The sequence below is a fragment of the Gymnoscopelus microlampas genome, assembly GCF_963454915.1.
Source record: "Gymnoscopelus microlampas genome assembly, chromosome: 10".
In the NCBI taxonomy this organism is placed as follows: Eukaryota; Metazoa; Chordata; class Actinopteri; order Myctophiformes; family Myctophidae; genus Gymnoscopelus; species Gymnoscopelus microlampas.
In genome coordinates this window covers 15,268,939-15,286,773 of record NC_139947.1, presented here as the reverse complement: position 1 = coordinate 15,286,773, position 17,835 = coordinate 15,268,939, and the positions used below count along the sequence as shown (strand labels likewise).

The 17,835-nt window shown below is 40.5% G+C and overlaps 2 protein-coding genes across 2 annotated transcripts; one reads left to right on the top strand and one right to left on the bottom strand.

The window, feature by feature from the left end:
• Positions 1-606: 606 nt before the first annotated feature.
• LOC311054089 (general transcription factor 3C polypeptide 4-like) lies at positions 607-2,784 on the bottom strand (the record flags this gene model as incomplete). The annotated part of the gene is made up of 1 exon (XM_084069969.1): positions 607-2,784. One exon carries the CDS (start codon positions 2,782-2,784, stop codon positions 607-609), a length of 2,178 nt encoding a protein of 725 aa, XP_083926095.1.
• A 2,530-nt stretch (positions 2,785-5,314) lies between these two features.
• slc13a3 (solute carrier family 13 member 3) lies at positions 5,315-16,827 on the top strand (the record flags this gene model as incomplete). Its single annotated transcript, XM_084069968.1, has 13 exons — positions 5,315-5,422; positions 7,418-7,683; positions 8,211-8,389; positions 9,458-9,527; positions 10,219-10,398; positions 10,507-10,632; positions 11,312-11,404; positions 11,511-11,615; positions 12,066-12,163; positions 14,314-14,426; positions 14,944-15,105; positions 16,382-16,519; positions 16,645-16,827. The coding sequence occupies 13 exons, from the start codon at positions 5,315-5,317 to the stop codon at positions 16,825-16,827; spliced, it is 1,821 nt and encodes a 606-aa protein (XP_083926094.1).
• Between the last annotated feature and the right edge of the window lie 1,008 nt (positions 16,828-17,835).

The window sequence follows — 17,835 nt, the reverse complement described above, 5'->3', positions numbered from 1 at the left end:
TCAGTGTCCTGTTTTTCATCAGACCCATTACCACTAGCTCTAATTAATCTATTATTTTATGAAGTATAATCAACTCTTGCAGCTATTAAACCTTCCCTATTAAAGTAATGACAGAAAATGTTCAGGAACTATATACATATTGCAATATGATATGTTTATTATTGGTGGTGTACGATATATAGGCCTGTAATTGAATACTTGAATTCCACATAGAGACATAAAAACTGTAAATGTGAGCTATATATTAATATAGCACACATAGCCTTAGCCACAGCTGTTATATATTCCATGCACTTAGATTATTGAGAATTATAGGCCTATTTTTGTTAAATATAATGCTGTCCGTTATTACAATGTAAATTTTGCCTAATGATGGAATATTAAAAAGGGAACAGATATAGCAATTGATATGTGAGATGTAGCAACATATTAATCCAATATTAATAATAATGAAAAGTAAGTTTATACGTTTAATTAAAACACAAGTAGATGGTGGCCTTTGATATCAACATGCTGCTACAGCCAGGAACAAACTTAAAAATGTATTTGATGTCTCTGATCTCTGACCACACCTAGTGTCACTCGGAACTCCTCATATTAATAAGATCAGATCATGGGAGAGTCACAAAAAGCACAACTCCACTGCAGCAGGTTCCTGATCCACTCTGGTTCCTCAGGTGCGGGCATGCAAGCGATGCTATCCAGCAGCAAGCAGCGCCTGAACGTCAGCGTTTGGCAAGCTTGGTATGACAAACCACACCTGAGCCATCTGTGGCCGTTGTCGCACATGGCTTCTTTGTGGTCAGTGAAAGGCAGCTCCACTCCACACAGGCCGCACTTCTCTGTGAATGTCTGCATGCTCATCTTCTTGCGGATGTGACCAATCAGGACCTCGGCGTTCCTGTCATCAGAGCTTTTAGCCAGGTAGTCCAACAACCCACATGTGGGTATACTGTTCTTTACATGAGAGCAGATGTTCAGGCAAACTTCAGCTAGGACCTTCTTGACACGCTGTTTCACCAGATGGTGTTCAACACTCTCGATCCAGGCCTGTGCCTTTTCTATCCGCTGGTCTAAGTCCTCATCTTTCACGGGTCTCTCCTGCTTCACCCGTGGCCCTGCTCCTGGTTCCCCCTCCTCCTCCTTCACAGTGCCAAACTCCACATCCTGTGTACCCGCAGCGGCATCCTCGTCATCCTTTATGAAGACCTTATTAGTGCCTTCATGTGTGGGCTTCCACCGATGATCCACAGGCGCCCTCTTCAGAGCCTGGGAGTACATGCGGACGAGGAAGAGCTTGAAGCGCCAAAAGTACGGCTGGTCTGCAGCTTGGATTTTACTGTCAACTTCATCCATCAAGGGCTGAGGGATGACCTTGTCCCGCAGGATTTGCCAGCGCACCAGTTCGAGGAGGTCTGCATACCTGTGCAGGTTCTGTTGGGTTGAGTTCAATATCTGTTTTGCAGCCTCCTCAGGTGTTTGTAAAGCAAAGAGGTTTACCTGATAGCTCCTGTCAGTAACGTGATGGCCGTCAACTAAGCCATCAGTGCTGGCAACAGCCATGTAAGCGCCATTTTGACTCACAGAGATACTTTGCAGCCTCCTGCCTGGCAACAAGTTTAGTGCCCTGCCTGGCAACCTGTCTGGTGTTACCAAGTAGTCTCTCTTGAAGATCAGAGTTGATTCGGTGAAAGTGGGGGTCAGCCTCCTCACCGTGCCATCTAAGGAGCAAGTATAGGCAGCTACAGCATGCTCAGTGACTGCAAAAGAGACTATTGGGAGACTATGCAGGCCAGAAACATGGGAATTTTGGACTTTCAGTCCAGCAGGAGAAATAATCAACAAGCACCAGAAGACATAGCAGCCACGTGTCGCAAGCATAAGATTGCCGTTCCTCTTCTCAATCGGGTGGTAGATGGAGACACACTTGATGTGTTCCACAGGAATCTGGTCCTCTTCTTCCCACAGGACCACAGGCTGGCGAAGGGTGACACATTTCTTCAAGGTATCATTGCAGGCCTGCACTGGTATCACCTTTACAGTCCCAACTTGACTGCCCACTATGAGCGCGTACATCCTGCCGTCTTCATTCTCCGACTCCCACCATGCCAAGCTAGTGGGCTTGGCGACGCCGGATTCAATGATGCCGTGGATTTCTACATCACCACCCTGGACAAATGGCACAATGAACCGCCACAGGACAACGTCACCATTCTCCATCAGGACCGCAAGCATAACCATCTCGACCTCATTGCACGTGTTTTCATCAAGTACCTTCTTCATCCTGTAGATGCGGGACCACTCCATTCTTACAGGGGTCTGCATTTGGAAACGGCACTGCAGCTCTTGTAGGTTGAAGAAGTTCGACTTGGCTGCCTCGTTCTTTGTGTGCGAGTAGCCGTACGCCTCGAGCCTCTTGCTGTAGAGGCTGGTGAGGTCAACCAGATTGAGCCATTGAAAGCGTTTGTGACTGCAGTGGATTGTCAGTCTTTGGTCCAGGGTCAGACAAGCAAGGAGGCAGCGACCGTTGGCGTCACAGCCCAGGGGAGACCAACTTGTGTATTTGATGCCCCTGCGGTTCCATATAGAGTTGTTGATGACTCTTTCTGCCTTGAAACGCTGACTCATTGCTGGGTCTGGGTCCGAGCTAAAGTGCTTTCTGGCTGTATCAAGCTCACTTTCTGATCCAACTTTCAATTTGAGAGTCTCTGCGGGCACCAAGATGGAGGTTCTGTGCAGAATCATCTCCTGTTTATTGCTTTGGAAATCACACACCAGCTCCATGAGAGATACAGCACTAGCTGTAGATGCTGCCAGCCTGTGGTCTGCAGCCCACTGCAGCGGCTCAGAGCCGCTTAACGGTGACTTCAGCTTTATGATAGGGTCTCTTTTTACTACTGTAAAAGTAGACGGCGGACTATCGTCCATACATTCAGGTTTAATACTTATGCCGCTTGTTAAGGATCCACTTGCTTCATTTCCTGAAGCACTGGATGACGCCATCTGCATGTGTGGACAGATGAAACTGCAAATTGTAATTGTATGCCCAGATTATGGAGATCCCTGCAGTCTGTGCAAATTATGTCAGTGAAATGATGATAACATTTATATCTGACAATGTGACATGCCTATATGGAGATCCCTGATGTCAGCGCGAATTGATTATGCCCAAATATGGACATACTGTACAGTCACTGTTTTATCTGTCAAGTCTAGTATACATATGCAGTATATATATATATATATATATATATATATATATATATATATATTATATAGATAGATAATCGGCTGGTTGTTTAAACCGGACTCAAGAGCCGCCGTGAGGGCATCAAGCAGGAGGTGAACCGATATGACCCTTGGCAAGCTAGTGAGAGGGACATTCAGTTGGAATGAAGATGTGGTACGTGCTTAACTGGGTTGTTAGGCCGGCTAATTGTGCTTGTATCGATGCTTATTACTCTGGAGAGAAGTTCACGGACCACAAGTGGTCCACGGACCACCCGTTGAAAACCCCTCCTCTAAACCATACAACATATCTGGTCTCACCACTGTCTTGTACACCTTCCTATCACACATCACACCTTGACACTTTTCTCCACCCGTTCCAACCTGCTTGCACGCGTTTCTTCACCTCTTTTCCACACTCGCCATTGTTCTGGAATGTTGACCCTAAGAAGTACTTAAACTCCTCCACCTTCTTTACCTCTACTCCCTGTAACCTCACTGTTCCACTTGGGTTCCTCTCATTCACACACCAATCTACAAGCTTTCAAATCATTGCAATAGCCTACATTTAAGTGTACATTTATACACAAGAACCCATGTCAGTACACTGAAGGAACTGGATTGCAATTGATCATCTTATCAATGTCCTTGCCTACATTTCAGTGTTGTAAATTTACTAAGTATATTTACTCAAGTACAATCATGAGTTACTTTTAATTTACTTTCCATGTGTTGATACTTTATACTCTATTACATTTTAGAGGCAAATATTGTATTTTGTTTTTATTCCTCTACAATTATTTGACAGATTGAGTTATTACTTAGCAAATTTTACAAAACACATTAACTGATAAATGATGTATTATTATAAATTTAGCTACCCAGCAGCACATAAGATGATTAAAATCAGCCTCATCTTTACCAGCTGCAACATGAAGTGATGAACACATGAACGCATTAATAATCACAATCCAAGATTGTGAAATGGACTATTCTCCATGATGAGTACCTTCATGTTTGGTACTGTAAGTATATTTTGATACAAACACTTTTGTACTACTCAAGTAAAATGTGAATGCAGGACTTTCAGTAGTCAGAATATTTCTACATTGTGGTTTTGCTATTTTATGTAAAATTGGAGTGCTTCCACCACTCCTTGTTCTTCTTGTACACTTTGAAGATACAAATGGATAAATGAACACTGATTTTACTGTGTAGCTGAAAAGAAGTGAACTTGGACACAAACTGTCACCATAGCAACACAATGGTTGCAAGTTAATGTATCCATTTGTATCTCCGAGAGTGTACAAATGTAACCAAATGGACCCTTGTATCTCAGTTAACTCAGACCCATAAGGGTCTGAGTTAAAGAAACACTTGTTTTGTACTATATATTATGTTATATTATATTTAGTATTGTATTAAATACTATATGTTATATTATATTATATTTAATATTTTATTGTATTATTCTATTATATATTTCATTATATTATATTTCATATTTTATTATTCTATATTATATAATATATTATATCACGTTCAGTAGCTTTATTTTGAAAATGTTTTGAATTGAAATGTATTGTTGTTATTATTATTAATATTATTATTTTTATTTCTTTTTTTTGGGGGGGGGGGTGCACGGTTACAAACCCCGCGACATTTACTCGCGACCCATAAAAGCAGGCCCGCGGCCGCTAAACGGGTCGCGACCCTGCGTTTGGGAAACACTTGTGTGATGTATAATTAACCGAAATACTTCGCTTGTTTGTCCAGTCCTCAACTCACGTGTTTATTCTCATGGAAACACTTGGAGTTACAAGATCATGATGATGATCATGTCCGTCCGTCCGTCCAAAAAAAAAAAACTCCATCCCTCCATTCATCTGAGGAGTTAACCTGTAAGCTGCAGATGGTTAATCTTTCTGTCCCCAAAACACTGCGATCAGGAGGTCAAAGTAATAAAACAACACAGATCTGCGAAGTTCTGATCAGCAGACGCCGCAGAAACAGGCAGTTTCAGACGTCCGTGCACTAATAACAGGACGGATCTGCTGTTTTCTTTTGTTGATATTTTGATATTATTATGGAACTGTCAGTTGTGTCAAAGAAACTGTGGTGCGTGAGGAAACAGCTGATCGTCCTTCTGGCTCCACTTCTGTTTCTGCCTTTGATTTTTGCTCTTCCAGAGAAGGTAAGAAGAAGTGGTTTCATGATGGTGCAGACATGAATATTAGGCTCACGTTTAGTGCCAGTGGTGTAAAGTAACTAAGTACATTTACTCAAGCTACTACACTTTTGAGGATTTTATTTTACTTTACTGGAGTATTTCCCATTTTCAATACTTTTACAGTCAACATTGTGCGTTTACTCCACTACAATTATTTGAAAACTTTAGTTAGTTACTTTGTAAAACATACATTAAGCCCTTCAGCCCATGGCTATTTAAAAATAGCCGATCTACAAGCTCACAATGGGTCATGATGGGAGGCATTGTGAGCTTGTAGATCTGCTATTTTCAAAAGATTTTTTATACATTTGAAAACTTTTGAAATGGGACATTCTGCATATTGAGAAGGCTATTCTACTTTTGGTACTTTAAGTACATTTTGATACCAATACTTTTGTTCTTTTATTCAAGTAGCCTACATTTTTAATTCCTGATTTTTACAGAGTATTTCTACATTGCAGTATTGATACTTTTACTTAAGTAAAAGGTTTGAGTACCTTTTCCACCACTGCTTATGTTAGTGCACGTGTTTCACAGCATTTCCACAATCACTGGAATTCAATTGATGCATTCCTGACAAAAACCTACTGAACAATTAGCTGAAAAGGCAATTCACTCGTTCAATTCACTTTGCTTTTGTTCAATCCAGCAAATCATGCACAGGCTTTATTGTTACGTTGATGGTTAACATTTGTAATTGTTTTAGTTAAGCAGCTTTTGCCATGATTTAACATGTAGAGATGCGTTTCGTTTGAACTGGAGGATGTCCCAAACTAGACCCAGTGAACCCACTTAGGTTTGCATTTTCACATATTGATGCGCTTTGTAGCACTTTAGGGCCAGTCCCTTTACTCAAGTATATAGGCTGCTACATGAATACAATGTTCATCTACTCCACCAGGAGTCTTGTGTTTTCAGGCCAAGGACCCCTTAGCTGAGAGAGAGAGATGAAGCAAGAACCCCCATGTTTCATAGATATAGCTTGAAGCTTCATAGACTTGTTTGACAGCACTATCATCAATGTGTGTTGGATTCATGTTTATGTGTATTTTCAGAAATGTAACCACTTAAACCGTCAATACTTAGTAAACCTGACCTTTCACTCTGTACTTTCAGTCTGCTCTTTTCCCAGCTACACAAAATTTCTTTGCCGAAAATAGCAGATCTACAAGCTCACAATAATAGGCTACATCAATAATTATAATACAATGCAGTAGTATGTATCTATTCTAAACTTGGCCATCCAAAATCTTAGCATCAAGATGGGTTTTGGTTCAGATGCTTTCTAAATGCTGTGATAAGTGCTTATCAGAAGTGTCAGCTATCTATACAGTCCATCTGGCTGTTTTGATTACTGTGTATGCTTTAGAGATGGCACAATGTTTTTGAAATGTTTCAAATTAATATATATTTTCATTATTTTGTGATATATTGTGATTATCAGAAGCCCTGTATAGTATATGAACAGGGCTAATGGGCAGCATTTGTTTGCTTATGCTACTTATTGTTGTTTACTTATAACAAGATGAAAACATTATAATAATACTGGATGTAATGAAGGATAAAATAAACTTAAACTACAGGTAGAATGACATGTATTATAAACCTCTTAACGCAGTTATGTCTTTGGCAGCAGTGAGAAATGTGCAAGAAGCACAAGGTGCTTTAAGCGAAACACACTTGCAATTTCATGAATGTTATGATTATGATAAATATACAATTATATAAATGTTATTAATCATCACGAAAAAAAGGTGTCCCCCAGTTTGGTACTCTGCTGTGCATACTGCTTGTGCACACACACACACACACACACACGCACACGCACACGCACACACACACACACACACACACACACACACACACACACACACACACACACACACACACACACAAATGAGTCCAAAGTGTCCAAGAGAGATCACAAATATTCACATCAAGGCATCGGTTCTTTTTCAGGAGGGGAGATGCCTTTACGTGGTTCTGCTGATGGCGTCGTGGTGGTGCACAGAGGCTCTTCCCCTGGCCGTCACCGCCATGCTGCCCGTGTGCCTCTTCCCGACCTTGGGAATCCTTCCGTCCAAAACCGTTTGCCCTCAGTACTTCCTTGACACCAACTTCCTTTTCCTCGCCGGTCTGGTGATGGCGTCGGCCATCGAGGAGTGGGGCCTGCATCGCAGGATAGCCCTGAAGGTCCTGAAGATTGTCGGAGTGAAGCCTGCTTGGTGAGGAGGAGACTAAACCGTAGAAGAAAGATCCAACAATGTTTATTATCGTATGTTTTAATCACATGAACCCCAGCGTCCCTTTTCTGGGCATGTCATGATAGTCGAACATTTGGTGAAAAATAGCTAATCTACAAGCTCACAACACGCGTTGTGACACGTTGCGAGCTTGTAGATCACCTTTTTTCGGTGACGAGATTTGGTGTAATTTTAAGAATGTGATTTGTGAGGCCACAGTGACCTTGACCTTTGACCACCTACTTCTAATCGGTTCATCCTTGAATTCAAGTGGACGTTTGTGCCAAATGTCATGAAATTCCCTCAAGGCGTTCCCAAAACATTGCGCTCACAACGGTCGGGGTGGACGAACAACACAGAAACATAATTCCTCCAACAATGGCTGTCGCTGGCGGAGGCGTAAAAAGGAAGGGGCCAAGTACAGACCCCCGAGGGACCCCTAGTCAACGATGTTGAATAAATGTCAAACCTTTGCTGTTCGATGACTGTGTACCACATTCTGTTCCCAGGCTTATCCTCGGAATGATGCTGACCTCATCCTTCCTGTCCATGTGGCTTAGCAACACCGCTACCACCGCCATGATGCTTCCTATTGCTAACGCTATCCTGGAGAGTCTCTACGGGCCCCTGGAGGACTTGAAACGGAACTGCAGGTCGATAGAGGAGTCAGACAATGACATACTAAATGGTAACTACTGTAGGGCTGCAACGTTCATGACATTTTAGTTGATGTCTAATTGTCATACAAATAGTTGCGATTCATGATTTAATTGTGTTTTTGGCACTGAACATTGGAACATAAGATAAATAAAAATGACATTTCTGTTTGCCTTTTAGGCTTTGTAAACGTACGTAAAATTGCACAGGGCAAATAAAAAATATCTTATAAGGGCCTATTACTGAAATATACAAAGAAATGACTGACAATGACCGGTTGCAATAATCAAAATAAATAATGTACTATGACCAAAAAGATGTAACATGCTGTGAGCTTCTAGATCTGCCATTTTAAGTATTTTTCAAAATGTTAGAAAATGTTTGAAAATGTTTGAAAATGTATGAAAACATGTCGACAGTTTTGAACATGTTTTCCCTACAGCAAATTCCCAAAATAGGGAAACCAGGTTGAAAGTGGTTTAAAGAGTATGGACATTGGACTATGGACGTGGAAATAATGATGGAAATGTGTTGATTTCATTTCAATGCAGATTAATGGAAACGGTCGTGCAAAAATATTTGCGATTAGCGCAAATAACCAATTTAATCAGGTGATTATGTCATAATAGTTACGCCCACAGAACCTCCTGTGTTCTGCTAGCTCACAAGGCAGCGTTGTGTTGAGGCTGGCCATTCACACCCAGACACTGTATGTGTGGAATGTAGTCTGAACTCACTCCCTCTGACAGATCAAAGCCACAAAACGTATTCAAGTCATGAAAGCTTGTGTTAAAATACTGTGATTAGATTCTATCTATCCATACAGGTATTGTAGGGTGCACAGAAATGTGTATCTCTTGTATTTGTAATATGTAAACCAGGATGTGAACTTTGTACAATCATTTGTTCCAACACATTAAGCCCTGGAAAAGTTAGACAATATTCAAAAAGTAATTTATTGATAATGTTAGGCTGCTTTCAAGTCAGGCATTAAACATCAGAGAACACGTACAGTATCATTCTCATATTTAGCTACAAAGTATCTCGAAATGGTTTTGATGTGAACCTGACACGACTTCTCCTGTTCAACTTCTCTCAGGTCAACCCAGCTTAAAGCTGCAGTCAGTGAACGCACGGCCGTCAGAAAAACAAATATTATCAAAAGACGGGTAAGGAGAACATAAATACATGAATCTGAGATGAGCTGTCACGAAAACAACATGCTGTTTACCAAACCATATAAGTAGAACAATACTCTGATGGCATTTTGATAGCATGTCGGTTCATCCGATTAAACTACAGTCCAGGTCTTATTTTAATGATTAAAATGTAATTTGAACTCTATGGCGTCCACATTTTGTTTTAAAATAGAAAATGACTGTCTTTTTTGTCAGGGCTGGTATAGACTTCAGGTTTAACCAAACTGTATGGTAGAGCATGTCAATACAATAGAACTAGTACATCTGTAGTGCTTGGAGGTGGTCTCTTCCATTAAGATATTTAGACCCTGGATAGAACACTTAGGCTACTGGTTGACAATGTCAATACAATTATTTGAAACTAGATGTGCATTTAAATCATTGCAATTACATCTGTCCATTGGGAGAGGGAGACAACGGACATAAAATGTAGGATTGTAGCTTTAATCCATTTGCATTATCGATGTAACATAGCAGTTTGAAGCCTAATTTATGCTCTCTCATATGACGGTATCGCCGACCTACAAGTTCACAACGTGTTGCACTTGCATTGTGAGCTTGTAATTCTGCTATTTTCACCATACGGCGAAGTTTAATTCAGGCTTAACTCTGCTCAGTGCAAATAAACAATTAGACAAATAATCCTGTTGACACCTTATAGGGTTGATGGAACAGAGCGCAGTGATGTGAGATCAGCTGAAGACCTGCGTTCAGAGTCAGAGTACCAGATGAAGGTGTGGAAAGGCTTCCTGATCTGCATTCCGTACGCTGCCAGCATCGGAGGCACTGCCACGCTGACCGGAACCGCACCCAACCTCATCCTGATTGGACAACTCAAAAGGTCAACAACATGTCATGAGGGAAAAACTAAATTGTAGGGGGATTTTGGCTTTTAGGAGGAAAGTGTTGACGCCACATTAATACTGTGATGTTTGTTTTTGATTTGTAGTTACTTTCCAGATTGTGACGTCATCAACTTTGGATCTTGGTTTGCATTTGCGTTCCCTCTCATGTGTGTGTTTCTGTTCCTGGGTTGGATCTGGATTTCTTTTCTCTACGGGGGATTGAACACAAGGTGTGGAGAGATTCTATAATCACATATTTGAACGTTTCGATCTACATTCCGCAACCTCATGAGCATGAAGATCTCGCCATTTTCAGAAAATCTTTTGATTATAATGACGTCTAGGGACGCCAGGTTGAAAGTGGTTAACCACTTAAACCAATAATGCCTTATGAGAACATTATGACCGTATGAGTCATTTTGCACTGAAATTGAGAAGTGATTCTGAAAGCAAAGCATTTCCTTCTCCTTTTCTTTCTCCTCTGTGTGATGTTTGATCATTTCGGATTTCATTTCGGGTTATGGCGTCTTCATGTTGCACTAGGGCTGGTAACATTCCTCAGAAATGATATTCAAATATTGGTCTTAAAAATTGGCAGACATTCGAATATATTTCAATACTATTATTATAAAAAAATATATAATGTTTATTTGGGCAGGGATAATACAAAAAAACTATGTATCAAGTGCTCTGATCAAATAAAACATATATTTTGTTCGTTTTTATAACTTGATTCATAGTTTTTTGTATTGTCCCTGTCAAAAACACAAAAATTGCACAAAATAAATAAATACAAAATATATGTTTTTTAATCGAATATTAATTTTCATATTCGAATATACATATTTTCCCCATATTCAAGGAATATTCGAATACCGAATATTAATTTACCGGCCCTATGTTGCACAGATTGTGTTCCAAGAGACAGGATGAAAGAGCGCTGGCAGAAGCCAAAGCAGAAGCCGTCATCGAAGACGACTACAGGAAACTGGGACCCATAAAGTGAGGATCTCTGTGTGTGTCAATCTCATGCAACATAAATTAAATGTTTACATTGATGTCAATCTACTTTGCGCTGACGTTCATTTTACTCAACGCCCGTTTTTAGTTTCGCCGAAGGGGCCATTTGTTTCTTCTTCGTGTTGTTCGCCGTCCTGCTGTTCACACGAGACCCCAAGTTTGTCACCGGCTGGTCTGTGTTCTTTAGGAAAGGGTAAGAAACAAATGCAACATTCTTAACTACGGGTATGGTCACTCACCCGCATCAGAAGCTATTTCAAAAATAGCTATTTTTGAATAACCAACATATAAATGGGTAAAGTGGTTAAAATGGTTGTGATGCTACATTAACTACTTTTGCTGGGGACCCTTGTAAACCCCCCAAGGACCCCTGGGGGTCCCCAGGCTGCACTTTAAGAACCAATGCTATACAGTACATATTGTATCAAATCACTAATTATACATTGCACATTACACATACTGCACATATTACACAACCAGGGATAAGAACACCATAACCTCTGCAGCCTCAAGCAACATCTACAAGCTCGCAACGTGTCGCATTGTGAGCTTGTAGAACGGCTATTTGAAGTATTTTTGAAAATGTATTATTTCATTAAAATCCAGTCGATTAAAGCGATTAATTCGATGGTGTTTCCTTCAGGTATGTTTCTGACGCAGTGACAGGAGTCATCATCGTCTCAATGCTCTTCTTCTTCCCCTCCCAGAAACCTTCTCTCAGCTGGTGGTCCAACCCTCAAGGTCAAACAAACAAACAAACACTCATACATGTATCAATGAAAAAGAATCAAGAAACCAAAGTAACAATGTTCAAACAAATGTCACAGAGTTGAGTTGTTTAGTCATTTATGTTTCATCCAGGAATTTAAAAAGTTAAAGCTACAATATGTAGGTTTTATGTCTCTCCCGATGGAGAGAGTTAATTGCAGCGATGTCCGAACTACAATAAAGATGGCGGCACATCTAGGACCCTATCTTGGGCACCGCCTTACCCCTTATCCCTAAACTCTTTTGCCATTTTTTACTATTTTGAAAAACATTTGAAAATAGTTCAAATAGCCGATCTACAAGCTCACAACGTGTCGATGTAGATCGTTTTTTCAAAATAGTAAAATATGGCTAATAAGTCTAGGCATAAGGGGTAAGGCGGCATGCAAGATAGGGCCCCTAGTGTCCAACCAGGTGTGCTGTCTTCTTCAAATAACTTTATAGACATTGTCAACCAGTGTCCTACCCAACACCAGGGTCTAAATATCTCAATGGAAGAGCAGGAAGACCCCCTCCAACCACTGCAGATGTACTAGTTATATTGTATTAACATACTCTACCACACAGATTGGTTAAAATAGTAATAATAATGTATTCATTAAAACATGTTTACAGCTTTAACATTGACCACCACAAAGGCTCTATAATGTAAGCTTGGACTGCAGCTGTTACAAATAAGTAGCAAATCGTCAGAGGAATGTTAATGATGTAGATTAGAGTCTGAACGAGGTGTTTGTGTGATTATATTAATCTCACAAGAAAATGTTGCCACAGTCTCGTTCTGTGAGTGCACGCCGCGCATGAGCATGCATGCATTTGTCTGTACATCTGTGTGTATGTGTTTATGCACATGTGAGCACATGCGCATGTGTGTGTGTGTGTGTGTGTGTGTGTGTGTGTGTGTGTGTGTGTGTGTGTGTGTGTGTGTGTGTGTGTGTGTGTGTGTGTGTGGCTGTGACTGTGTGTGTGTGTGTGTGTGGCTGTGACTGTGTGTGTGTGTGTGTGTGTGTGTGTGTGTGTGCGTGCGTGCGTGCGTGCGTGCGTGCGTGCGTGCGTGCGTGCGTGCGTGCGTGCGTGCGTGTTCAGCTGCTCAAACAAACCACTGGACATGGATGAAGAATAGAAAAAAGTTCCCAATGAACCCAAAAGATCATTGGGATCATGGGGTTAAACAGTTCCATTTTTTACCTTGGTAAAAAGTACCAGATACAAACTGAAGGGTATTTATATGCAGGGCTGGAATTATCTTAAAAGTAGAGGGTAAGTGATATTCTTTAGTAGTCATTGATACAGAATGTTCAGTAACAGGGTTTTCCCTGTCTCACCAGCTCTTTAGTTAGCAGAAAATGCATATTTAGGTCGGGATACCTGTATTTGATTCAATCAGGAGAGAGAACTCGCACAGGATACTGATTAAACAAGTGAAATTTGAGGTGATTACACAAAAACATTTGCAGACAAAATTGGAACTGGAACAATTTAAGCTGATAAATGATTGGCAACCCAACCCACCTTAAATGTTCTGTTTATTAAAAGAGAGACGGGGAGACCCCTGTTACTGAACAGACACTCAAGCAATGAGTACTATCAGAATATATTATAGACCTTTTAACAAAATGCTTTTAACCAAGAAATATCACTTACAGTACCTTTAATACATTAATTAGATATTAGGGAATTTCAAATTTAATTTGAACCAAATTTGAAAACCAAGGTGCTTTTATGTTTCTCAATTTCATGTACTGAGCACAAAATATGCATGTTACACTGAAGTATATAACAATATTCTCATAGTACTTGTAAAAATAAGAAAAACATGTGGCAATATTGTGACTGAGGTTACAGTAATAGTTATTGCTTCATCAGTGAGTTTCAAGAATGGTTTTGTAGAAGATTTTCATCCCTAAAAAGAGGAAGCAATTCAAACAAGGATATTCAGGAAAATCCTCAGTGTTAAACTAAATGGAACTGTAAGGGTCCATTTGGTTTCATTTGGAAACTCTCAGAGTAACAACTGGATAGTCTTAGTTTTTCTGAAGTAATTTTCATCATGTACATGTACTGTAATAAACAAGTGGGCAATTACATTACAAATTAACTATGTTAAACTGTTTTGTCCTCAGCATCAAATACACCGTATATTCCTCTGTTGTCCTGGAAGAAAGCTCAGGACTCTGTTCCGTGGAACATCATTCTGTTGCTTGGTGGAGGTTTCGCGATGGCCAAAGGCTGTGAGGTAGAGTTTGTTGATTATTGCATTTTGACTTTGACCCAACTACAAAATGATGTGGATCTCCACAATAGATAGGTTACTTTATGTGACCTGTACTGTATGATGTGTCGTCTATGACATAAAACTGTATGGCGGTTTCAGCACGATCAGAGCCCCATTGACGTTCATTATAAAATAACGTTCAATATTTCAAACAAATATAAAACATATGTGACGAAAAACAGTTTGTGGAGGTACTTCTATGGCCTACTAGGAGCACGCATACAAAGTTTGTTGCTGATCGGTTCAGCGCTTTTTGAAATTAGACAGACCGGACAGACAGACAGACAGACAGACAGATAGACAGACAGACAGACAGACAGGCAGGCTAGCCTCTTGCAGAGCCACGATGTAGTACAGTGTATGTCTTTCACACTGTCAGTTAGCTACCATGAAATCAAAATGTTTGCAAAGCCAATCGCATGCGTCTTGCTTTATCCCTTGATGTTTCGTTGTCTGGTGATGTGGTGGCATCCTACAGGAGTCAGGTCTGGCCGCGTGGATTGGAGGTCACCTCCAGCCTATCGCTGAGGTCCCACCAGCTGCAGCTGTCATGTTGATCACAGCCTTCCTGGCCTGTTTCACAGAGTTTGCCAGCAACACGGCCACAATCATCATATTTCTACCTGTCATCGCTGAACTGGTGAGAGCTTCCAGCACCTCTACACCACATCTGCTGCTCACTAATGATCGCCATGGTTAATGCGGTTTATAATAAATAATAATAATAATAACATTATTATTATTATTATTTATTCTGTACAGTTTGCATGCATGCTGTATGTCAGTAGCACTGATCATGAGAAATCCTCCTACCCGGTATATATTAAAATTGGCTACATGGTCGAGGCCGTGGTCACTCTGACTCAACATAACCACAAATAAACCTGACGCGTTCATAATATACGAGCGTATCAGGTTTATTTATGGTTATGCTGAGTCAGAGTGACATCGGCCAATATTATAGGCACGACCACAGCCACGTCACTCTGACTCATATATGGAGAGTAGATGAACAGATACTGAAATCTCCATATAAGGACATACGTACTTACATACTGTACATACATACATACATACATACATACATACATACATACATACATACATACATACATACCGTAGTACATCATATGACCTCCTGGTTAAACAGTGGATTCATAGGCTTGTTAAACTCTCACAGTTATTGACCTACATAATGGTGTGTTGGACATTAACAGCAGTTATCAGTAATCATTATATGAGGAATTGATGTGCTTTGCAATGTTGCAAATCCTGCAATACTGTTAAAGTACAGGAGCATATACCCACTAACAACGCCACCATGTTTTTAGATGTGGTCAGCATATATCTGATACACCTTAACACCCTATAGCTAAACCATTTAAACCCTATATACGGAGTCCCCCAGAGGTCTATGCTTGGCCCCCTCCTTTTTCCCTCTACACCAAATCTCTTCGCTGTATAGTAAATAGCCGATCTAAAGGCTCACAATACGTTGCAACGAGAGACTTTGTAAGCTTATAGATGGGCTATTTTAACTAATGTTGGCCCCAGAATAGGGACGCTAGTGTTCATGCAGTTAATTGCTTACCTTCTATTGAATAAGATGCTGGTGCAGAAGTATAGTATAGTATAGTCGTATATCATTGTCGTATGTCCAAAACGCTTACTTTTCAGGATTCAAATAAAAATATTGCAAAAATAGCAGATCTACAATCTCAAAATGTGTCGCGATGTGTCATGTTTTAAGCTTGCAGATTTGCTATTTTTGCTACTTTTGGGTGACACGGTAGTATGATGAGGTAGACCATTTATTTACAAATAAAACATATAGAGGTTAGAGGTTTCTGCCCAACAGCAACAACATGGTTTAAATGTTGTGGTTTTGTTGACATGTTGTGTGTTTGTGACTTTAGGCGATGCATGTTTCCATCAACCCTCTGTACTTCATGATGCCGGCAACAATAGGATGTTCATACGCGTTCATGTTGCCCGTTTCCACCCCACCAAACTCCATCGCCTTTGCCTCTGGACATCTTATGGTGAAAGACATGGTGAGGAAATTCAATAAACCACTTATTCATTTCTCTTGAATGGCGTTCTCTTGAACACTTTGTACCAATTATAAAAGAACTAAACACACTTCAATAATAAGTTTGATATTTGTGTTCGATCGCAGGTAAAAACTGGGGTTGTCATGAACGTTCTGGGTGTTCTGTCAGTTTCTCTGGCCATGAACACGTGGGGCGTCGCCATGTTCGACCTGAACACCTTCCCAGACTGGGCTAACCTCCACCCCAACATCACCAGTGGTGTCATCGACGTGATGTCATTCGACCCTGCGACCAATGCTACACTTTGATTTAGTCTCTTGATGTGAAGATGGTAGATGACAAGGTATACATTATAGTTCATACTCAATGATGTTTATTAACATGACATAATAGGCCATCATTCTGCAAAAATAGGCGAACATAGCAATATAATGAGTCGCGTTGCGACGCATTGTGAGCTTGGAGATCTCTGGTGTAGAGGGAAAACGGAGGGGGCTAAGTATAGATCCCTGGGCGACCCCAGTCAACTAAGTATATAGGGTGCGAGTGGTTAATAAAGATATCAGTATACTTTATATAGTTCATACACAATGATGTTTATTAATAAAGATATAAGTATACTTTATTAAATTCATACTCAATTAGGTGTATTAATAAATATATCAGTATACTGTACATTATATAGTTAATACTAAATTATTTTGTATTCATAAAGCTATCAGCATACTGTACTTTAGTTGATAACATCGTGTTTATTAATAGACACTAAACTAAACTGCACTCTGGGTCATATAAAGTTTGGAGCTTATGGAAGCTGTTACCTCTTGCCATGCATTGAATGAGCTTATTATACTCAGCATATTTCTTAATGTTTTATTCTCAAGTATTGAGTTTGCAGCCCATCTGTGTTCAGTCTCATGCTGTGAGCTGTTATGTTTAGCAGAGGGAAGCTTCAGTCCCGATGCTTCAAGAATGCAGAATTTAAAAACATATTGGGGGACACATTATGTACTGTCTGACTCCACAAAGCCCAACAGGGCAAACATGTATCCTGCTGTGAGCGGCCACAACTTGACCTGTAGTTGCGAAGAAGTATTTTTCCATTTGAGAGTGTGTGTGTGTGTGTGTGTGTGTGTGTGTGTGTGTGTGTGTGTGTGTGTGTGTGTGTGTGTGTGTGTGTGTGTGTGTGTGTGTGTGTGTGTGTGTGTGTGTGTGTCTGTGTCTGTGTGCGTGTGTGCGTGCGTGTGTGCGCGTGTGTGTGTGCGTGCTGCTGAGCTGACATCTGCTGGGACTAAAAGAACTGACTGTCCTTATAC